This window comes from Diplotaxodon limnothrissa, linkage group LG2, assembly GCF_057381915.1.
Source record: "Diplotaxodon limnothrissa isolate DT_005_m linkage group LG2, D_limnothrissa_male_GT1.1, whole genome shotgun sequence".
Taxonomy (NCBI): domain Eukaryota; kingdom Metazoa; phylum Chordata; class Actinopteri; order Cichliformes; family Cichlidae; genus Diplotaxodon; species Diplotaxodon limnothrissa.
Genome location: NC_140597.1, coordinates 28,049,603 through 28,071,470, shown reverse-complemented (window position 1 = coordinate 28,071,470; position 21,868 = coordinate 28,049,603). Strand labels below are relative to the sequence as shown.

At 41.5% G+C, this 21,868-nt stretch overlaps 1 protein-coding gene across 2 annotated transcripts; it reads right to left on the bottom strand.

Moving 5' to 3' along the window:
- Positions 1–6,627: 6,627 nt before the first annotated feature.
- Positions 6,628–17,917, bottom strand: neurl1b (neuralized E3 ubiquitin protein ligase 1B). 2 transcript variants are annotated; one of them, XM_085369808.1, is made up of 6 exons: positions 17,693–17,917; positions 13,741–13,988; positions 13,314–13,647; positions 10,916–11,656; positions 7,877–8,002; positions 6,628–7,486 (listed from the first exon to the last, which is right to left on the bottom strand). In XM_085369808.1, exons 1-6 carry the CDS (start codon positions 17,721–17,723, stop codon positions 7,239–7,241), a joined length of 1,728 nt encoding a protein of 575 aa, XP_085225934.1. In that variant the 5' UTR covers positions 17,724–17,917; the 3' UTR covers positions 6,628–7,238. The 2 variants fall into 2 exon arrangements, with proteins under 2 accessions (XP_085225934.1, XP_085225941.1); XM_085369815.1 differs by having other exon boundaries at positions 13,741–13,985.
- Positions 17,918–21,868: the final 3,951 nt, after the last annotated feature.

The following is a 21,868-nucleotide window of genomic DNA, read 5'->3' as shown; positions in this document are numbered from 1 at the left end:
GTCCCTTTAGATGTGGAGAGAACGGGTGCAGTTTGCGATCAGTGTGTCTGTACGCATGAGGTGATCACAGGATGCCAGAGGGTGCAGAGTGGAGGTTTGAGCAGCTGAGGCTGAGCTCTGTCCTGACCATACGCTGACCACACAATGGCAACTCTTCTTGTTTTTTCCAGCTAAGGAAATATACATGATGTCATGTTTTTCATATTTGCATTGTATTATTTTGCTTTTAAACCTGTGTTATTGTTTACGCTGATGCATTTTACTGCCTAACTAAGCACTGGAAGCCCCCTTACAAATTCTGTCACCGCTATTGGTCCTCTACAAAACCAGTAGCAGAGGCATTTAGTTCATGCACACACAGAGACCTGCAGCACCAAATGTTTTTATCACAGAACAGTCTGTCCCACCTCAAGATTATAATTAAACTAATCAGTAGCTTTTGGCTGTGGAGCTCCCCTCACTCTCCTCAGCTCATTCTTATTCAAGGTGTGTCGCTTCCTTCTCAAAACCATATCGAAAAAAAGACCTCAGATATGTCATTGCTACGTGACTGGCCTGGGGAAAACCGTATAGCTCATATAAAATGCTGTGTGACTCGCCGCACATGTCCCCAATCTGCTGCCAGATGCGAATCAGAGTTCAAAGTGATGGATTTATGAGCAATGCCCAAAACAGCACAAAAGTTCACTCAGCAGCTACAAACCTACTGAACAGTAAAAGGACAACAAACAAACAAAAAAACTTTATAAGCCAAGTTCCTCAACCAAAAAAAACTTCTCACCTCTGCTAAACCACTATGAGATGCTCCGTATTTACAGTGTACTGCTACACAAAGCTAGTCTCGACTACCAATCAAATCCACATTTTGCATAGTTTCCCTGCTCGTGACAGAAAATCTCTCATGACAGTGAACTCAACTAACTGCTGGCTTAATGGTGGGAGTGGCAGGGATGAGGAGAGGGGCTGCGGTGGAAGTCAGCTTGAGTTAAAAAGGCTGCTGTCCTACATTTCTTCAATCCACAGGCAGCTAGCTCTTCAAAATGGAACAATCACAGCGCCCCACCTGCTTCAGCATCAGACACACAAACACCCACACACTCTCAGCGAGAAGGCGAGAGAGATCTACGCAGATATAAAATCACAGCATCTCCACACCTGAGAAATGTCAGTCAGTAAGGGTTGAACAGATTGTCAGTCTTTTTTAAACCCTTTCCTATAAGTGAAATTCCTGAAGCGACAAGCAGATGAGGTGTTCAGCATCTGAGTCAGTAACACAAAAGGAGTTTCCACTTGGGGTGGATGGGGACAAGATTGGACCCAAGGTGCACTTGGAAACATTGCAATCTCAGTAAGGCCGAGGCCTCTTTCTCAGTCCAACTGGAGCGTATATCCAATATCCACTACTGAACCATCAACCTTCTGTGCAATGCCTGTACTGGCTAGTTTTGCACTGAACTGAATGTGTCAGCTTGATGCAGCGGCAGACTGAAAGTACTTCTGAACTGACAGTTTGCATCAGCGTGAATGTTGCGGGTATGAATGGTGATGCTTTTAAGCCAACTGTGAAGCATTTACTTAAAAGAAACAGACCAAAAATGCAGACTCAGTGGAGGGATTTATACTACCCACTTTTATGACAACATTTTAATAATGCTTTATATCCATAGATGTGAATAAATCTAGGATTCATAGCTGAAAGTATTTCAAATTCCTAAACATAGAGGCTTTGTGTCTCACTTGCACTGACGTGAGAAGCTCCCAATATGATGCTGCTGAAATTAACAATGATGTCTCAGTATGGAGACTCTGAGTTATAAGCCTGAACTATATCTGTGTGACTGCAGAAAAAATTGCCCTAAAAGTGAAAGAAAGAAAAACATGTTCTCCAGTGGTCACTTAAATATTTGCTGCACTTAGAGACAGTGCACAAGAGAGGTGAAGAAGAGAGTGTAGGCAGGGTGGAGTAGGTGGAAACAAGTGTCAGGGGTGATCTGGAACAGCAAGAGCGATAGGGAAGGTTTACAAGACTTTACTGAGACCTGCTGTGATGAAAAAGAGGAGCTGGAGGTGGCAGAGTTGATGATGTTAAGGTTTTTATTGGAAGGGGTTATTAGTGCTGTGCCATACTGCAAATTATGATATCAATCAGATAGCAAGTAAATACAGGGCCAGTATTGCTCATAACACTACAGATTCTTTTGACTTATAAAGGCAGCTCATGTAGGGGACAGCATGTGTCATGACTTAAGAGATGAATAATCATTTTTTATTTGCAAATTAATGACGATTCATCAATTCTGAACACATTTTAATGACCACTAAATAACTGTAATGTTACTTTCCACAATAATTAGCTAACACAACAAAACACACCGTTCTGCTTTTTGTGTATTTTTAAACTGTCTTTTTTTGGACTTTTTTTTGAGACCTGGAAATGTACCTGTCTCTAAAGGACTTTGGATACCAAACCTAGAGGATAGAAAGAAACTATCAAGTCTATCATGCCAGTACCAGCTTTGGTATTGATACTATCAATCCGCCCTCCTCTAATGGACAAGATTAGAAATGAGTACATCATAGGGACAGGTCAGGTCTAGGGCAGTTGGAGGCAAAGTTTGAGAGACATAATATTGACATTAAATATGGAGCTTCCAGCCAGGAGGACATGAAGGCCAAAGAGAAGACTCCTGTATGTAGAGAAGGAAGACATCCGGAGTGTTGATGAGTCAGAGGAGGATGCTGGAAATAGGATGAGATTAAGGCAGATGATCTATGATGACCCCTAAAAAAGCAGCTGAAAGTGGAAGAATAAGAGAGTGGCTGTAGGGTCAGGTAAAATGTAATAAAAATGTCAGGTCTGCGGGGGGTAAAGAGAGGGAATGTGACTATAATATGCACCATGGAGCCAATGTGACACACAAAATAATATTGGCATCAACTCCCCAAATAAAAGTCAGAGAAGCTGACACTGTGGACTTTCAGGAGTCAGACTTGTTTTCATCCCCAAAAACGCTTCAGGCTCTGCAGCAGGTCTGATCAAAGCAAGTTTTTGGTAGTCTGTTTTGCTTGACTGTAAAAGTCATCACATATTTTAATATTCTACAGTGTCATTCATTATAGAGGAGGAAGCCAAAATTCAGCCTGGAATAAAAGGCTCCCACTACCATTAAGAGAGGCCAGGCTTTAAAAAGACAAATACCTCTTTACAGTCTCTCTTTCTCTCCACACACACACACACACACACACACACACACACACACACACACGTTGGGGGGTCATTGTCCTGATGAAAAATAAATGATGGTCCAAGTATATGAGATGGGATGGCATGTCGCTGCAGCATGATGTGGTAGCCATGCTGGTTCACTGTGCCTTCAATTTTGAATAAATCCCCAACAGTGTCGCCAGCAAAGCACCCCCACACCCTTACACCTCCTCCTCCACGCTTCACTGTGGGAACCATGCATGTAGAGACCATCCGTTCACCTTTTCTGCGTCACACAAAGATACGCCAGGAGGAACCAAAGATCTCAAATCTGGGTTCATCAGACCAAAGCTCAGATTTCCACTGGTTTAATATCCATTCTTTGTGTTTCTTGGCCCAAACAAATCTCTTCTGCTTGTTGCTTTTCCTTAGTAGTGGTTTCTTAGTAGCTATTTGACCATAAAGGCCAAATAGATGTGTCTGCTACTGGAACTCTGTGTGACATTTATCTGGGCTCTAATCTGAGGTGCTGTTAACTTGCGATTTCTGAGGTTGGTGATGAATTAATCCTTAGCAGCAGAGGTGACTCCTTAGCCTCTTTTCCATTAGTACCGACTCAGGTCGACTTGGCACCATTCACCACAGTTTTTAGGGTTTTCCTTTAGGTTATAGTACCTAGAACTTAGGGTGACCAAATTTGATTTCCAAAAAAAGAGGACACTTGGCCCAGTCATGAAGAACTTAAAGTTTTCTTTAAACAAACAGTTAAACACATTTAAACGACATCTTCTCTGTGCGGTTAATGAATGGTGAAATAAAAAATGTCATATAGGCTTTTACAAGTCAAGAAGTGCAAAAAAAAAAAAGAGGACCGTTAGTCACCCTACTAGTACCAAGAAAGTTTTTTAGTACCTGCTCACCGCTGCTCGGTTCTAAGTGATATGGGCAGGTACTAAAGTGTGACATCATCAGACTGCATGCCACCGATTGGCTGATCAGTGGCATCACTCGATGAGTCATGAGAAGGTCTTGTTCACAAAAATTAAAACCCCCACTTTTTAAAACCCAGCAACAGGAGAAATGGCTACAAAAACAAAACAAAAGAGTGTCTTGGTCTTCCTTTCCTGGGCCGTCCTCATGTGAGCACATTTCAGCATAGTTCTTGATGGTTTTTTCAACTGCACTTGTGGACACAGTCAAAGTTTTAGCAATTTTCCAGGCTGACCAACCTTCACTTCTTAAAGTAATGATGGACTGTCGTTTCTCTTTACTTAGCTGTTTGGTTCATGCCATAAAATAAATCCTACAATTGTCAAATAGGGCTGTGAGCTGTGTACCAACCTGACTTCTGCACAACACAGCTGATGGTCCCAACCCCATTAAGGAGGCAAGAAATTCCACAAATGAACCCTGACAAGGCACACCTGTGAAGTGAAAACCATTTCAGGTGACTACATAATGAAGCTCATTGAGAGAAGGCCGAGGGTTTCCACCACTGTCAACAAAGCAAAGGGTGGCTACTTTGAGGAATCTAATATATAAATATATTTAAAGTTATTGTTATTTCCATATATCTTGTTTCATATTATCTATCTATCTATAAATGTAGATATTTTGTGTATTCTAAAATGCCTTTATACTTTGAATATACCCTAACCATAGCTTCTCTGTCTGGTTTGATCACTGGTTAACATATAGTTGCAGCAACATTAGCTTTTATTTGATGTGAGCTGCTTGACTGTAACTACATTCTCTGGCAACTTCTGAGAAAATCATGAACATTTGGCCCAACTTACAGCATTTGATTTTCAGCCACTCCAAAACAAACCCACAACCATAAACCCATAAACTTGTGATTTTTAAACTATGAGCTTCTGGCTAACCACTTACCAACAAGGTTCATATTTATATACCCATGACAGAGCTGGAGAGTAATTAGCATCTCACTGATGTCATGTCCACAGTATAACCACAGCATTACACATGTGCTGTTCTCCAGGCTTTCTGAAGTTTTTCAAAGTTTTTCTTTGGTTCCTTTTTCGCTCGTTTTCTGTCCAGTCCTTCTACCTGACCATTTCAGAGGAATGTTTGGTTTGGTTTCTTAAGGCACCACACACTGACCTGTGGATCAGTCATGAAAAAAGATGCAATAAACTCAATGGATGAACCAGTGTTGTGTCACTCAAAGAACCAATTTTAAATAATATAATTTGGCCTTTGGCAGCACGGTAGAGCAGTGGTTAGCACTATTGCTTCGTAGCAAGAATGTCCTGGGTTCATATCCACCATCTGGCCTGGGCCTTTCTGTGTGGAGTGTGCATGCTTTTGCGTTTACGTGGGTTCTGGCTTCCTACCAAGACATGCGGTGAGCGCGGTTAGGTTAATTCTAAATTGTTTATAAGTGTGAATGGTTGGCCCTAGCGATCTGTTCAGGGTGTACCCTAGATGGGACAGGATAGATAGATAGATAGCTTTACAGGCACTTTGTTGTTAACAGTCTGTCGCAAAAAACACAGTTTGTTCCAATTTGTTTAGTTGAAGGTACAAAAACTGCCAAAGACAGTTTGACAGACATAAAACTGTACTTTTACACCAACAAGGTGTTTCCCAAATCTCTGCATTGTGTCCAGTATGTCATTAAAAAAAACTTGGAGGAAACTGTACAAGTAGAAGTGACGGACATAAAAACTACGCAGATGAACAGTATCTGAAAGTCATGACTTTAAGAAAACAGCAAAATCCAGCAAAGGCCTGGATTTGCTGGACCTGCGAGATCCAGCTGACCCATCCAAGTAATCCATCTACTGTTCACTGAAGCCTCATCAGAAATGGTCACAGTGGAAGGGTGGCTGTCAAGAAACCATTCACAAGGAAGAGAAACAGGGAGAAAGGGGTGAGGTATGCCAAGTTTACAAGAACTGGACTGATATCGGTGGCAACAGGTCTGATGGAATGACGACTACTCAGAGAAATTACAAGAAAGCTTGTCTAAGAGTTTAGACTGGGTTAAAGAATAAAGGTTGTCACACCAAATAATAACTTTCAAGCCTGTTAGAACTGTACAAGCTCTGTTTTTGCCTTCTGTACTGTGTTGCCATGCATGTTTAAATCAATAGATTTATAGCAATAAATGACTGCACCTACTTCCCATTTTCCTAGCAAAATATAAAGAAATTAGGGGTGACTCAAGACCTTTTGTACAACAATTTGTAAAATCATAAAAATTTCTATATACTATAAACATTTCTGCAATATTAAACAATAAAAAGTATAATGTAATGCTATACAAAACTACATTTCTACAAACTGAACTCTGATTACACAACCTCATCAGATGATGGGTGCTTTTTAAAGTTCTGTATAAGTGTTAATAAGAAAGGCGACACACTTAAACACACTTAAATCATTTTATTAATCTCACGTTGTGCAAAGCCGGGTCCTTTCTATTACACTTTTCAAACATTCAAATCCAACACACTCATATATACTAGAACCTTCTTTCTACCTACTACTACAACTTTTATTGCATAAATTCTGTGCCCTTTCCCACCACAAACTTTTAGTACTGTACATTGGAAATATGGCTAGGATTGTTAGTATAATTACTTGGACACATTATGTGACAAAAATCTAAGGCACTAGAAGTCATAGACGATGGTCCGCATATTCTGCTAAAGCACACATAATTCTAGGACGATGACGATGACAAACGAGAAATTCAGGAGTGGCTTTTTCTGCTCAACGAATAGATGTGACATCACATGGGAAATACAAAACGGGAGCACGGGTTTCATCTCTTCTTTCATAGCCAGAACCCAGGTGCTCATGTATGGATACTGTGTATTAAAAATGAGCCTCAACACAGTTCAGTCTGTCTCAAGATATAAAATCTGATAGGCACAGTTATGTCCTAGTGTGGCTAATCTCCAGTTGAGATCAAGATCCATGTACACGTGTACAGCAAAGCCTGAGAAGGAGCAACAGGTGGTATCCCACAGCGGAAGTCACCTCACCTGTTTGAACTTTTGAGCCATCACGGCCGATATGTTTTGATAACATCTTTGATAGGCCTCCGGCATATCGGACAGCAGGCATTAATCTGTCTTTTCAACTTGAGCCCGCAGTCGTTGCACAGGCACATATGTCCGCAGGTGTAGATAACTGTGTCGACCTCTTGGTCAAAGCAAACGGTGCATTCTCCGTTTTTTCCTGCAGAGGGCAGTTCTGAGGCAGTGAGAGCCGGAGAGGTGGGAGGACTGAGAGGCGAGCTGGGAGCAGTCACTGGAGAAAAAAGCAAGAAAACATATGTGGGTATTTTAAAAAAGAGCAGACATGGGTGCATGCAGACAGATACCTTTAGGTCATGTTGTTATAGGAAGAAAATTCCAGGTTCAGATCAGCACTACTACTACTTTTATTCATTTGTGAATGAGTTAGTTTTATGTCTACTTTTACATGCCTTTTTAATTTATGAGCCAGTCTTAATCTGAGACCAAAATATTTGCTAAATTATCAATGCTTAATACAGCAGCAGAGTTTACTGGGGCTTAATCAACTGATTGTTGGTCATACATAATACAAGAACCCACACAAACCCTTATTACAGTGATCTTGAGAGGGTTTCTATATACATTGTAGCCTTGGGTATGTTGTCAACATTTGGCAACTTACCCAGAGAGGATTCAGAGGCAGAGGAGGATCTGTTGACACTGAATGCCAGGTCTGAGTCACTGTCATCTGGGCTGCTGCTCTGTGAAGTGGTGGGGGATGTAGAAGGAGGACTGGACTGCAATGTTCCTGTGTCGCAAATATAAATACACATGAACAAACTCCATATAATGTAGTGGCTTTTAAAGGTGAGCTGTGTAGCTGGTATGTTCTGGGGCAATGTGCCCTTGAAATGTTTGACAGTAACACTAGAGATTTGGGATTTATTCTGACCATGTCTAACCAGTCAGATTAGATATGCACGTGTCCTTTGTGGACTGATTTTACTTTTTCTTTTAGGAGAAAATCGGGGGATCAGAAACCGTTAAAAATGAGACTAGGAAAGAGAGGTCACAGCTCAAGGCTGAACAAGCTCACATAGACGTAAACTATTCAAATGCCTTCAAATTCCTTCAGCCTGGGAAAAAATGAATTGTAGGGGGTAGAATAGACTTTCATTATTTTAGTACTAAAGCAAAACATTTTACGGAAATATGCTCATTTGTTTTGTGTCAAAGAGATGAATATGAAGATTGATGTCACTCTTGTTCTGTACATTACATAAGCTTGTCTCCACATATACAGAACTGCATGCCACAGACAGTATCACTGTGCACAGAAGAAGGTATCACATAGTTTGTTTTTTTTTACTCTCCCACACTCATTTTGTTTGGAGATTATAGGGCAGGAACTATAGACTTAGATTCACTTCCCTCTCTGCATGGATTTGTTCATTAGTCTGCTTGTTTCAAGAGACATGTGACTTTAAAAGTTGTTTCCTTTTTAAACTTTAAACATTGAGAGTCAGTGAAACAAGTAAGGGCATGCTGTTGGGGGATTAGCTGGAAATCCACTCAGGCCAAATGAATACGCTTACAAAAAAACAAAACACGGGAAATGATACATGCCCAGGCTGAAGGCGTAACCTATTTACTGAGTGGGAAAACAACAGGCAACTTCTCAGTCATGACTGAACAAGAGGAATTTTGATCACATGATATCTCAGTTATTTTTGTGCCTTCTCTTTAATGCAGTTTTTTTAAACACAATGTAAACAAGTTTATAAAAGAATCAGACCAAAAATTCTTAGGTAAAGTAATTCAAAGCTAGAGTGTACCAAAGAGTCTTCTTGTCTTTGATTACAATAGATGTGTCTTTTGCTAGTAGCAGCTAATATAAAACTGACAAGCTTAGCAGGTGGCTATCTGCTACACTGCACTTGTAAATGGAGGCCTTAACCATTTTTTGGAGTTGCTGTTGATGTTTTGTGACACAGTTTTAATGCAAATTCCTCACTGACAATATGCCCAGCTGTGGAGTTATTTGTGCATGTGAACAAGACTTCAAAGGTAATTATGGAGTTCCACAGGGTTGTGTGCTGGGACCACTACTTTTTATGTTATGAGTGCTTCCTTGAGGCAATATTATTAGAATATATGGTATATATTTTCTTTGCTTAATGGACGATACCTGGTTTTATTTATGTGTGACGTCAGATGACGAATCAAAGAAATTAGTTAATCAACAGGCGCATTTTAAATACGTAAAGGGCTGGATGTCATGTAATTTTCTTCTCCTAGATTCAGACAAAATTAAGTCCATCTTTGTCCTTCTGCGTGCGCATTAAACAAATAAAATGACTGCTTTCATTCAAATGCACAATATCTCTAAAATTAGAAACACCGTCTCTTAGAGTGATGCTGAAAAACCTAATTCTTGCACTCATTACTTCAAGGCTGAATTGTTATATTTCATTATAAGAGAGATCATATTTCTCCAATATTGGTTTCTCTTCGCTTGCTAAACTGAGAACTGAAGTTAAAACTCATCCCCTTACATACAAAACTTTTAAAAATCAGGCCTCATCATATGTTGAAGACCTCATGATACCATTTTATCCTAGTAGACCAGTTCATTCTCAGAGGGAAGGCTTATTTATGGTTCCTAGAGCTTCTAAAAGTATTTTCAGCTATCAGGCCCCTGTCCTGTGGTACCAGCTCCTAATTTGGACTCAGGCAACAGGCAGTTTTAAGATTAGGCTTAAAGCTTTCGTTTATAATAAAGCTTTGAGTTTGGACTGAATCAGGTGACTCTGAATCATCCCTTAGTTATGCTGCTATAAGCTCAGGATGTTGGAGCTATTCTCCTCCACTTCCCATGTGTTTATACACCAGTGCTGTATGTCATTAAATCTTGTCTTCTCTCTCCAAAGTGTGTTTTTAGTCCTGTCTCCCTATGCTGTCTTTTTTTTTTCAACTCAACCCCAACGAGGCATGGCAGATAGCTGCCACTGCCTAAGCTTGGTTCTTCCTGTCAAAAGAGAGTTTTTTCCTTCCCACTGTTGCCAACAGCCGACTGATTATTAGAATTCTGCCTCTAATATTGTAGGGTCTTTACCTTACAATAGTGCCTTAAGGTGACTGTTGTTAAGATCCATAGACATATGGATACCATAGACGTATACCTTGCTCACCAAGCTTGCTAATATTAGCTGATAACTTCTAACTTAAAATAATGTATTTCGTCTAACCCTGGGTACTGCTAAAGTCAGGGCTGCAAATGCATGCTGGCAAACAAACTGGTAAAGTTGTGGTGGGCAAGTCCCTACAGTCTATGGTAATGTAGTCTGAAACTGGCAGCCTCAAAGAGATGAGGAGTAAGCTACAGAGGTCTGGCAACTTCTTTCAAACTCCTTACCCTTAGATATTTATTTCATCTGCATGCTAGTAGTCCTTAGCCTTGAATGACACTGACTCAGGTGACATCAATTGAGGCACATTACGAAACACTGCAATCTGTTTTATGTAATGCAGTGATATTACCTAAGACCTGTAACTTTTTTATTTAGTACTTTTTGTTTTTCTTTCTGGTTTTCCTTCTGATCTAATTGGACTAATTACCTTAATAAAATTCAAGGACATTGGGAATTACAGTGAAAAAGGAATAATAAATATCGGGGTTTGATTCTTGATATTGATTGTGTGCTGCTTTAAATACACGTACCAAGTATCCTGAGTCTGTTAACAGCCCCATGCAGGGTGAAAAAGGCCCACAGGACCTGAGAGGAGTCCACACAGATCAGCCTGCCACGTCCCACTCCGTTCACCCCGTGGTGCACCTCTCCACTGGGCAGCAGACTGAAGCTGAGCACGTCTCCAGAGCAAGGCATCGGGAAGACCCGGTGCACCACCCAATACTCTTTGCGGTCCAGAAGAACTTCAGGGTCTGCTGGAAGGTCCCCAGCATGTAGATTAGCTGGGTCGCAGGATGTTAAACCAAATGACAACGCCCCAAAGTATGGCAGGCCCAGGTGGCCAACCTCCACGTACAAAGTCTCACCCACGTGAAAGGGCCTGTCAGTGAACACCAGAGTCCGACTGCTGTCCAGAAAATGAATGCAAGCAGCTGAACGGTCTGCAGAGAGTATTACATCAGAGCCACGGATGAGGTGAAAGTGCAAATCATTGTCCAGAGGAGAAGAGAGACCCCGGACCACCCTTGGGACAATGAATCCAGTGGAAGCAGATGAGGATGATGTGGAGGAGGAAGAGGTGGAGGAGCAGCAGGGGATGAGCTGAGTGTAGTTATTGAGCTGGAGGTTGGCCATCTTGGCAGCAGCCGCCTGGTTGTTTTCCAACTGATTGTTGCTGTAATTGGCTGAGTCGTGGCTACTCTGGGGGAGATAGGCACTCAGACGGGCCGCACTCAGGCAGCTGGATCCCACACTCTCAGCAAACGTGCTGTCTGTGGTGGAAAATATGGAAAAGCAAGTACGTGACTTGGACATAGAATTACATGATTCTTCCCAGATAAGCTCAGGTCACTTCCTTTCTTGGTGTTCCTTTTCTCTTTGTTCTAGGAATGCCTTTTCATAGTAAAACTATGACATGAAAGCAGTAAGCCCTGGGATCCTATTTGTGTTGCTGCAGACTCTTTGATGTCTTTGCAATGTGCTTTTTTAGTTGTTGTTTTGTTTTGTTTTTTTGGTGAGGTAAGCACCCAATAATTGATCTGATTATCACATACTGTGGGAATTCTTATAGGAAAACAATGGTAACAAGGCCCTTAATACAAGTTTGACTTTTTCAGTTGTTTTCTTTCAAGCAATAAATGCTTCAAAATAAAACAACAGAAAATAATTAGATTTAAGATTTCGAAATCATGCTATAATTGGTATTTTTTAGCTATAAAGAGAACAAACAAAAAATAATAACAAATAAATGGACCTGTTTCAGACACATTGCTCATTAATAAACAACTATGAAAAGTAGTACATTAAGGTTTTTGAGGATTTCCTGTATTTTTTAGCAGTGCAAAGCAATTCTCGCCTTGAGCATTGTGTTAAAAAAAGACAGAGAAAAAAAGACATGTTGGCATCTATGACATTTCTGCAAAAGCACTTCTGTCTATCCGTGTTGGTATTTAATGCTTATTCTTACCGTTGCTGACAGCAAGCAGCTTTGAAATAAGAAATCAAACATGACTTTCACACAGTAAGCAACAACAGTTTGCTGACATCCTTTCTGATAAATCCTCTTGACGGACACTCCAAAGAGAGCTAGACTAAGCATCTGTGCTTAGAGCCCTTCATACGCCGCTCTTGTTATGATGTTTGTTGTGCTGTTAAATAAACCTTCCCTCTCAGAACAAATAAGCTCTGTTGGTCCTGAGCTCGTGTGTCATTCAATATTTTATTTGCCTCCCTATTTCATTTCCTTTCTTTGCCATTGTGTGCTCTCTAAACGGCCGCAGTCCATGCAGAGAATCCACAGCACAGCTGAAATTGTCTGTTTTAGAGACTGATATAAACAAGTCTGCCGCTAGTAGTCCTCCTTTGACTTATGATGCATTCCTTTATTACTATTTCTAGTGATGCAGGAACAGTTGAGCACACTGGCCCCTTACCAAAGCTCCTGGGATCTGCCGACTTGACCAAACAAGGCCAGAGCTCCTGTCAGACTGAAGATAAACACACCCAGTACATATGAGAGGGAAGCGCAGGGGAAAGGGTGATGGGAATGATGGCAGAGTCAAGGGAGAATGTAATAAAGTGCAGGAAACTGATAGTAAGAAAGTTTGAAAGGAGGAGAAGAAGAGTGGTTTGAAGTGCTCAGGCTGAACCGACTACTCACTACAAACTGACTACTCCTACAAACTCATCATGTGGTGCTGCAGGGCTTTGTAGAACTCCCAAGAAGCTGCTTGAATTTGCTGTGAATGTGTTAAAACCATAAAAATATGTCACTGCAGTTAAAGCGTTCTAGCTGACTGATGAAGCTGAGTAAAGTTATTTTCATCCTTTTCCAAAAAGTTCGCGGCTCGCCTCACTCAGCTGCAGTCCCAACAGAAAACATAAGCATTTAATTAGGGCGAGAATACAACAACATAAGAAGATGCTTACCAAGCAGTGTGACCTCCTGAGTGATGCCGTAGATATCTATGATGGCCCACAGTGGACAGCCGATGCTGAGTCCACAGTGAAAGAGGATGGGCTCGCCTTCGTTGATGCTATAGAAAACTCTTCCATGGCGATCAGCCCAGAAAGCCAAAATGTTGTCCTTCAGGGCCAGTCTCTCGGGCAGAGCCTTGGCCCAGTAACCAGGCCGAGTCACCAGGTCTGGGCAAGCATACTTGGGGATATCAGCAGCAGCTAATTCACTGGGATCCAAGCTAGTAAAACCAAAACGTAAAGCTCCACTCCATCCAGTGTGCACACCAGTCAAGCGAAGACGCACCTGAATGACACAGTGAAATAACCTTTTACTTTGATTCTTTAAATGAATACCTCCTTAAAAAGTCTCAAAACTAATTAAGGAAAGTAAACAAACCTTTTCATAAAGGTGCACAGGCCGATGGCTGAAAGTGATGCCGTTGCAGAAACTGTTCTTACGGGTGGCACGCCGAAGCTGCCCATCCAGCCTGATGTTCTTGCCTTTAGCATGTGGGTGAAAGCGAGGTGACTCCATGTTGATACTGACTGGGGGAGCAGACGTTCTTCTCTCAACAGCTGCCCCATTGTTAGGCAGGGTGTAGTACTGCCGAGTAGCCACCGGGCGGGGTTGCAGAGTTGTATCTACTAGTAGAGAAAAGAGGTACAATAGAGAAAAAAGGCAATAAAGAGCCTGCTAATTATATGTATATAGCTGGTTTAGAGGTCAGAGGTAAGCCCAAAGTTGCATACTTTATTCCCCATAATAAGTTTTTTAAAACTCTGCTCTTCCCAACAAGGAGTTTCTTTTAGCATGTAGTCCATATTTACAGTATAAAAAGGCAAACTGTCCCAAATCAGTCATCTCACCACATCCGTAAGGGGTATTTATATCTCAAAATGAAATACTGTAAATTTAGTCAAAACCATGTCCACGCAACACCGGGAAACATAAAAAGTAGTGGGCTTGGCTAAAAGTAACATAAACACACACACACATATCTATCTATATCTATATCTATATATATATATATATCTATATATATATATATATATCTATATATATATATATATATCTATGTATGTATGTAGAGAGAGAGAGAGAGAGAGAGAGAGAGAGAGAGAGAAAGAGAGAATAATAATAATCATTTTAACATTTCCTCCTATTTATGAGGTACACACATCCGTGGCCTAAAATCCCTGAATAACGCATTTGATTCTTCCACAGTTATCTTCAGAAGTGGTGGATGAATCACACAGTGGCTAGTCAGTATAGAAATACCCAAATAAAAAAAGCTTAATCTTTGATCTCATCTTCATAGGAGTCAATGCCCTTCTGGGGAAAGGAATTTCTTTATGAGCAAAACAAATTAACAATGTTCAGGAATCAAACAGGACAAACCATAAAGTATCTCAAGAGAGAGCTGGGGTGGGGGGGCTTGGGTTAACTATTAAATGGCATTAAAGCTTTAGACTATTGTTTAAGGTATAGATTGGCTCAGATTCAATTTTCAAAGGGATGCTGGGTTTCTACACTCCACCGGGGCCGCAGAGTGATTACATTTGTTTAAAATTCACAGCGAAAAAGACAATAACTCAGTGAAATGTTCCACAGTACATTTCCTAAATTAGACATTATCACTGATTATATTCTAAACTATGAAGCAGCAGCAAGAACATCTGTAACATCTCAAATGATGTGCTGGTGCCCCTTCCCTTTCCACTCTAGGAATTTAGCTTTTGAAAGAGTAAAATATACTTTGGTCAAATGGAGTTGGCCAGACTATGTTGGGGCTTAGCCTATAGGCCTTCAGCTCATCTGCCTTGCTGACAGAGTGACATAGTGGGAGTCTGCAGTTAAAGGACCAAGCCTGATATAGACACTTGTTTGCCATTATTAGATGAAAGGCATAGCACAACAGGTCATGCAGCAAGGGACAGCTCACAGCAAGGTCTGTGTTAGCCCTAGCTGGTTTCTCTCATGAATACACATTACATTGGCGCCACAGAGATCACTGGGTACTTATTTCTGAAAAATAAGTACCCAGTGATCTTTCAAAATGTCCGTATGCCATTTAGTAAACCTGCCACCATTTGGCAGAGTCATCTTTGAAACATCTTTTAACAAGCGAATCCTCTGCTGAGCATTCACTCTAGTTGTTCATTCCTACCATCTGAAACAATCCACACCAAAACTACTTTGCTAGTGTGAGAATGAGGTCATAGCTTTGAGCCATTGGATCAGTGTTTGAGCCATTGGATCAGTGCATGGTATTCTATGGCCTTCATAGTCGCCAGATTTCAACCCAACTGAGCAGCTGTAAGACCTTTTGGACCAGGATGTTAAATAACGCAGTCCACTGTCCTAATCACGACACCATGTGGGGGAATATATTTAAAAAATGGTCATCAGTCCCTCTAGAAGACAGGCACAATGGGTCACTGCGAGGTATTCTATGGCCTTCATAGCTGCCAGAAATAAACCCAAGAGAACAGCTATAGGACCTTTTGGACCAGCGCATTAAAAAATGCCATCCACTTTCCTGTTCTGACTGATTCTGTCCACTGGTTATTCCTTCAATCTGTCACTCATTTCTAAGTCATCTGCAGCTTTCTGGAAAGAAGCTTAAATTAAGATTCAAAATCAGAAATCTGTGCAATCTAATCTGAGCTGGAGCCATTTTACAGTGAACAAAGTCCAGGCAGCTGATCAGAAATTGTTTTTTTTTTTAGTTCAGCTAATGTGGTGGTGGAGGTTATTGCCGTCAGACAAATTCCTTGCATACAGCATATTCAGTATCTGCTACCGTACATGAATCAGTTGGCTTTGGAGAAGAGTTGGGGCATGGGAACGTTGTCTTGCTCTTGATGAATAGAAAAAAGCGCAAATAAATGCAATCATAAGACTTCACAAGACAAACTGCCGTGCCAAAGAGAGCTTTTTGATAGTAAATTTGATTATGTGCATTCATCAGAGTTATCTTTGGCCACGAGATGATCAGGCTCTTTAGTCACTCATATGTCTCAGACGTATGTGTTCATCACATTGTAAATGATTCAGTGAGCAAGACAATGTGGATTTTAAGGGAATTTCCTGGTAATCACCTCTAAAGCCAACAAAATAACTCTGTGCGATGAGAAGATATACTCTGTGATATGGATTGCATAAATGCAGATATTTGATTAAAACATTAATAGGATCCAGGCTGCTCCTGTTTTTCTATGACTAAACATTCTCAGGCCAAACCCCACTTCAGCTGCTCTGGCAGCAACCACATCGTTTAGCCAGTGAGTGGGTCTGTTGGGGGCGTGAGAGGGTGACAGACATTAAATCAAAGTGATATGTGGAACTGATTATCAAGTAATGTGCTCTAGGTGTCACCATAAAGTGGCTCAGAAGGAGGCATTCTGAGAGCTCATTACAGCAGCTTTATTCAAAAACTAGGGGCTGACAATCAACCCACATGCAAATCACTGGCAATCACTTGAGACTGTACTTTACATAAAACACCTCTGATACTCGGAGATACTGGAAGCGATCAGCAGCAAATATAGTTGCATATATTAAGAATGTGGCCTAGTTTCATATTTGTTCAGTTACTGTTTGTGGTGATTTTTCTTGTTTTGCTTCTTGATGTGTCCTTGTAGTGCGTGCCCTTGGTGATTTAGTCTGTAATCATACCAGAATCTAAGGCAAATAAACAGCCAGATATTTGCTGTTAGTGCCACACATAAAGAGAAAAAAAGGAAGCGGGAAGTAAAAAGGGGGGGAAAAAGCTAAATCCTTGTTTATCATAGCAATGATGACACTAAAAAAATGAAAATAAATAAATAAAATGCTTAAAATTTAAATCAATTTAATGTAAGTGTTGTATGTTCAACTAATTTGCAAACAGAAATATAACTGAGGGCAGGTTACCCACTTCCTCACTGTATGTTCTGTAGTTATTTATGAGCTAAATAACTGCCATATTATTTATGTAGCTACAGTTTATTAATGCCCAAGCATCAGATCCCCAGCATTAGCTTAAATAGTCACTTTTCTGACTATTTTCGATGCTAATGCTCTCAAAATTTTGAGGCCACATCCCTTTGTATAAACCTCGTAAATGATGCTTTCAAAGTGATTATGAGGAGAAACGCGACTGCTGCTGCTGCTGGAGCGCTCGCTTGGACTCGCTCCCTGAGAATCACGCTCTGCGCCCCCGTGATGGGAAGCGCGTCTGTACGCAGAGCGAACACAAGTAGGACAAGCCATGTGTATCACTGGGTATCAAACCGTTCCGCACAGACACCCTATCTTGTGTAAACATTACCAGCCTCGTTAATGATAAATCAGTAATGAGCCTCACCTATCAAAGGTTTAGGTGTTGAATTTCCCATTATATCCAGAAATTTCTCGCGCCGGCTGACAACTTAATCCCGATTGCAGTGCTTCTCTGTCCATCCATGTATCACGGGTCTGCTGAATATTTGCCTGGACCTGCTTCAGTCTTTAGTATCAGTGCCTTCCGATCGCTCTGTACCTCCCCGCTGGACCACCGACACGCTCTTCTTAATGTCAACAGCAAGCGCTGCGACAGGCAGATACCTCCAACTGGCGCACAGCAGCCCCCTCCTTTCTTTAGTACGGGCTCCCCTCTGCACGACTTTAAAGACACAGCGAGCATAGACACCCCCCCCCCACCTCTTCAAAAACATCTCAGAGCCTCTTAATAATTAATCGTGATTTAATCACCGCTATAATGAAGCCCCGTGGGCGTGTAGCCTTTAAGACAAACAGTATGTTTGATAGAGATGCAAAAGGAGAGTCTGTTGAGATATTTGCATATAATAACTGCATGCTGGAAAGTTTGGCAACAATAAAATGACTCCATCATGGCTGTTTAACGGATGTGGCGGTAGTAGTGGCAGGGGGTGGGGGTGAATTAATCTACATAAAGTTAACAGATAGATTGATAGATAGCAAAACTGTAAATCACAGAACCCTAAAGCAATATACACACCAATGGCAAGGGGAGCGACCCAGATTTTATCATTCACTCATAGAGTGCACGGCAGATAAGGATTCCACACTTTTGATAAAAGTCCAAGCATTGTATGAGGAAATCCCCTTTTTCCCCACCCTATCCTCTGTCCTCCCACAGCCTTGACTGCTGTGCTTCTCTCAAGCTGTTTCCTGTCTTCTGGACCGCACTGCTCTCTGAGGAGCCATGGCCTGCAGGGCTTGTAGGAATCAGAACATCAGTGAAGGGGGAGCTAGGAAAGCATGAGCATTACAGAAGCCCGAGGTGCAGCAGCAGCAGCAGCAGCAGCAGTGTGACAAATATCATGAACAGAATCTGTTCTTGAAGAAATGGAAATGCATGAATATTTATGCTCGCAAATGATACGTCCTAGACGTCACCATCATGGCAGTGACTAATTGGAAAGCATGGCAGAATTAGGTGGTTCGTGTGTGCGGGTTGACTGTCAGCACAGTCAACCCGCCAATTTGCAAAGGGATGGGGGGGAGAAGTGCCGCTGGTTTCTGGTAGATGACAACATGGTCATATTTGATCTAACTCAATCTGAGGGCAAGCAAGCCTTGTGTGAGATGGTGTTTGGGTGAAGGCAGACTGTAACTAAATATAACTCAAAGACAAAAGCGTTTGTTTCTTGCTCCTCAATGCTGTTTGTTTTAGCAGGATATGGTGGCTCCTTATAAGCGCCTTGGTGAATGGTGTAGGGGGTGAAGCGAAGCAGAAGTGAAATTCCCCCTGCCCTCACCCTTGCCTCCAAAAAAAGAGTTGCTACTGCAAAGGGATTAACAAAGGAAGTGAATATGAGGCTGCAATGAGTTCTGCAATCAAGTTTAACTGTAAACACAACAGAGCTGCAGGAACAAGTGCTGCTACTTCCCCCTGATGCTTGATGTACTGTGTGAGTGCAGACTACAGGGTGTTAATGAAACCATCATGATTACTAGGCTCACTTTGCTCCAAAGAAAAAGAACTGTACTTTTTAGGATCGTTTTTTGCACAATCATTGCAGAAACAGTGGGGCATCTGCACAAATATCCACTGTGCGATACTTGGGGAAATACACTTTCTAGAAACTGCCTTCCTAAAAAATGACATCATCAATCTTTCCACACAGGGCCCTAATACAAATGGATGATAAATTACAGGGAAAAAACAACAAAGTGTCTTAGTAGGTGCTGAGCCACCACATCCTGCCAGGATAACTTCAATGAGCCTTGGCACAGACTCTCAACTGGAGGGATTAAACACCGCTCTTGCAAAAGATATTTCCTCATTTGGTGTTTGGATGAGAACGTCATCTGACACATCAGTCTAAAATCTGCCACAGGTGTCCAATTTTGGGTTGACATCTGGTAATTTTGAAGGCCATAAGAGATAATTTACATAACTTTAATGCTCATTAAGTCATGCAGCGACTCCTTGTGTCCTTTTAATGGAAGCATTGTCATCCTCAAAGAGACCACTGGCACTGGATAATTAGCCACTGAATAACTGAGAAATGGACCCAAAGCATATCAGCAAACTGCTTCCCAGAGTATAACAGAGCCATCAGGTCACTGTTTTAACTTGTCACATGCCCCTTCTCAATGTCATATACACCAATGAGGCATAATATAAGGATGTAAATTAGTTAGCTGCAGACCAGTCAGGGTTCCCATGCTGATCTCCATCCAATTATGATGCATGTGAGCATCATAATTGGACCGTGGAGCAATCGAAGGTGGCCTGGTCTGATGGATGACTGTTTCTTTTACATCATGTGGATGGATGGGTGTTTGTACTTACCTGGGGAACACCTGGCACCAGGATGCATTATGGGAAGAAGACAAGCCAGCAGAGGCAGTGTGATGCCTTGGGTCCTGCCATCCATGTGGATGTTACTTATGTCATGTGGCAGGATGAATGTTATTTCTCGGTTCAACCCACTTTCGGCCTGACGCATTGGGGGGCGCTACTATAAATAGCGGCCATTTGAGCGTTCCTGGATCGCTTACCTGTGATCTCCTTTTTGGTCACCTGACTTCCCTTGGTGTTGCAGAGATCATTTGCGGGTTACCCTTCTGAAGCCTCCATCACGGCTGGAAGGTGTTTTGTCATTGTAGTGCGTACATTACCTTACTTGGTGGTAAACAGGTATTGTTTTTAGGTCGTAGCTGTAGAAGCCTCCTATGAGCCACTCTGCTCATGATTCGTGACGCTGTTTACTCAGTTTTGTTACGATCTCTGCCTTTTATTGTTCTTTTATAGTAAATACTTACTATGCTTTGCAGGAAGTGTGGGCCTTAGTTTTACAGAACGCTAAGCTAACTGAAGTGCTGCTGCTTTGCTTTTACTGTCTGTTCCTGTCGCGAGGTTTCTTTTCCTGCTGCTGCCAGCCTTTTAAAGTGGAAGTCAGCGTGGACAGCGGCCATATGCATGCTGCTTATTAATAAATTGTCAAACTGTTTTTATCATCGAACCTCGTCTCTGTGCTGAGTATAACAAACCTAAGTGCCTTCTTGGTGATCAGTATTACTTCCAGTATTCTTCTGGGTGAAATTCCCAGGGTGGCGTTGTCTTTTAAACTGTGAAGAGTATTTACTTTATTCCCACCTCGTGCTGCTACACTTATATACTATGTACCTAATCATTGTTTCAGACCATGTACACCCTTTCATGGATGGCTGTGGCCTCTTTCAGCAGAAATGGTTCAGCAAAGGTTCGAAAAGCACAGGGATGAGTTTGAGGTGCTGAATTGTTCTCCAAATTCCCCAGATCTCAATCCAATCCTTCATCTCTCTAGGATGACAAACAAGTCCAATCAACGGAGGCCCAACCTCGCAAGTTGCAGGACTTGCAGGATCTATTGCTAACATGTTGGTGACAGATACCCCAGCACACCTTCAGGAGTCTAGTGGAGTTCATGTCTCAATGGGTCAGGGCGGTAAATCAAAAGTGAGACCAGGACCATATCAGGCGGGATGTCATAATTTTATGCCCGAGTGGTGTATTTGTATTTAGCGATATACATATTACTTGATTTTGCATACGAGTAAACACACTGTGTATTCCCACAGTGTAGTTTTTAGTGTACCAGTTACACTCTAACTAAACTATGACCTTCTCCTAATTCTAAAAAAAAAAGATGTGGCTTCTAAAATCAATGAAGCAACATATTTTTGTTAAAGAGCTAAAAAAAATAATCTAAACCAAATCAATGTAGTGAAAAAACTGTGGTCCCAAAAGGGGCATAAATCACATTCTCCTTGGTAACAGTGTTAGAATTTGACAAAACAGCACTATTGCATTTGGAAATGGTTTGGTTTAACTATAAGTGACAAAGTCCTCTAAGGGGTGTAATAATTATAACATGGGGCAAAGAAGGAACTGAGGTGGCATTAACCGAACATCAGATATTAACACGTAAGACTGTTGTTCATTTCCCTATTAACTCAAAGACCACTGTCTAACCTTAATCACGCACACCTGGCATAAACCACAATTTGGCCCATCAAACAGAAGTGC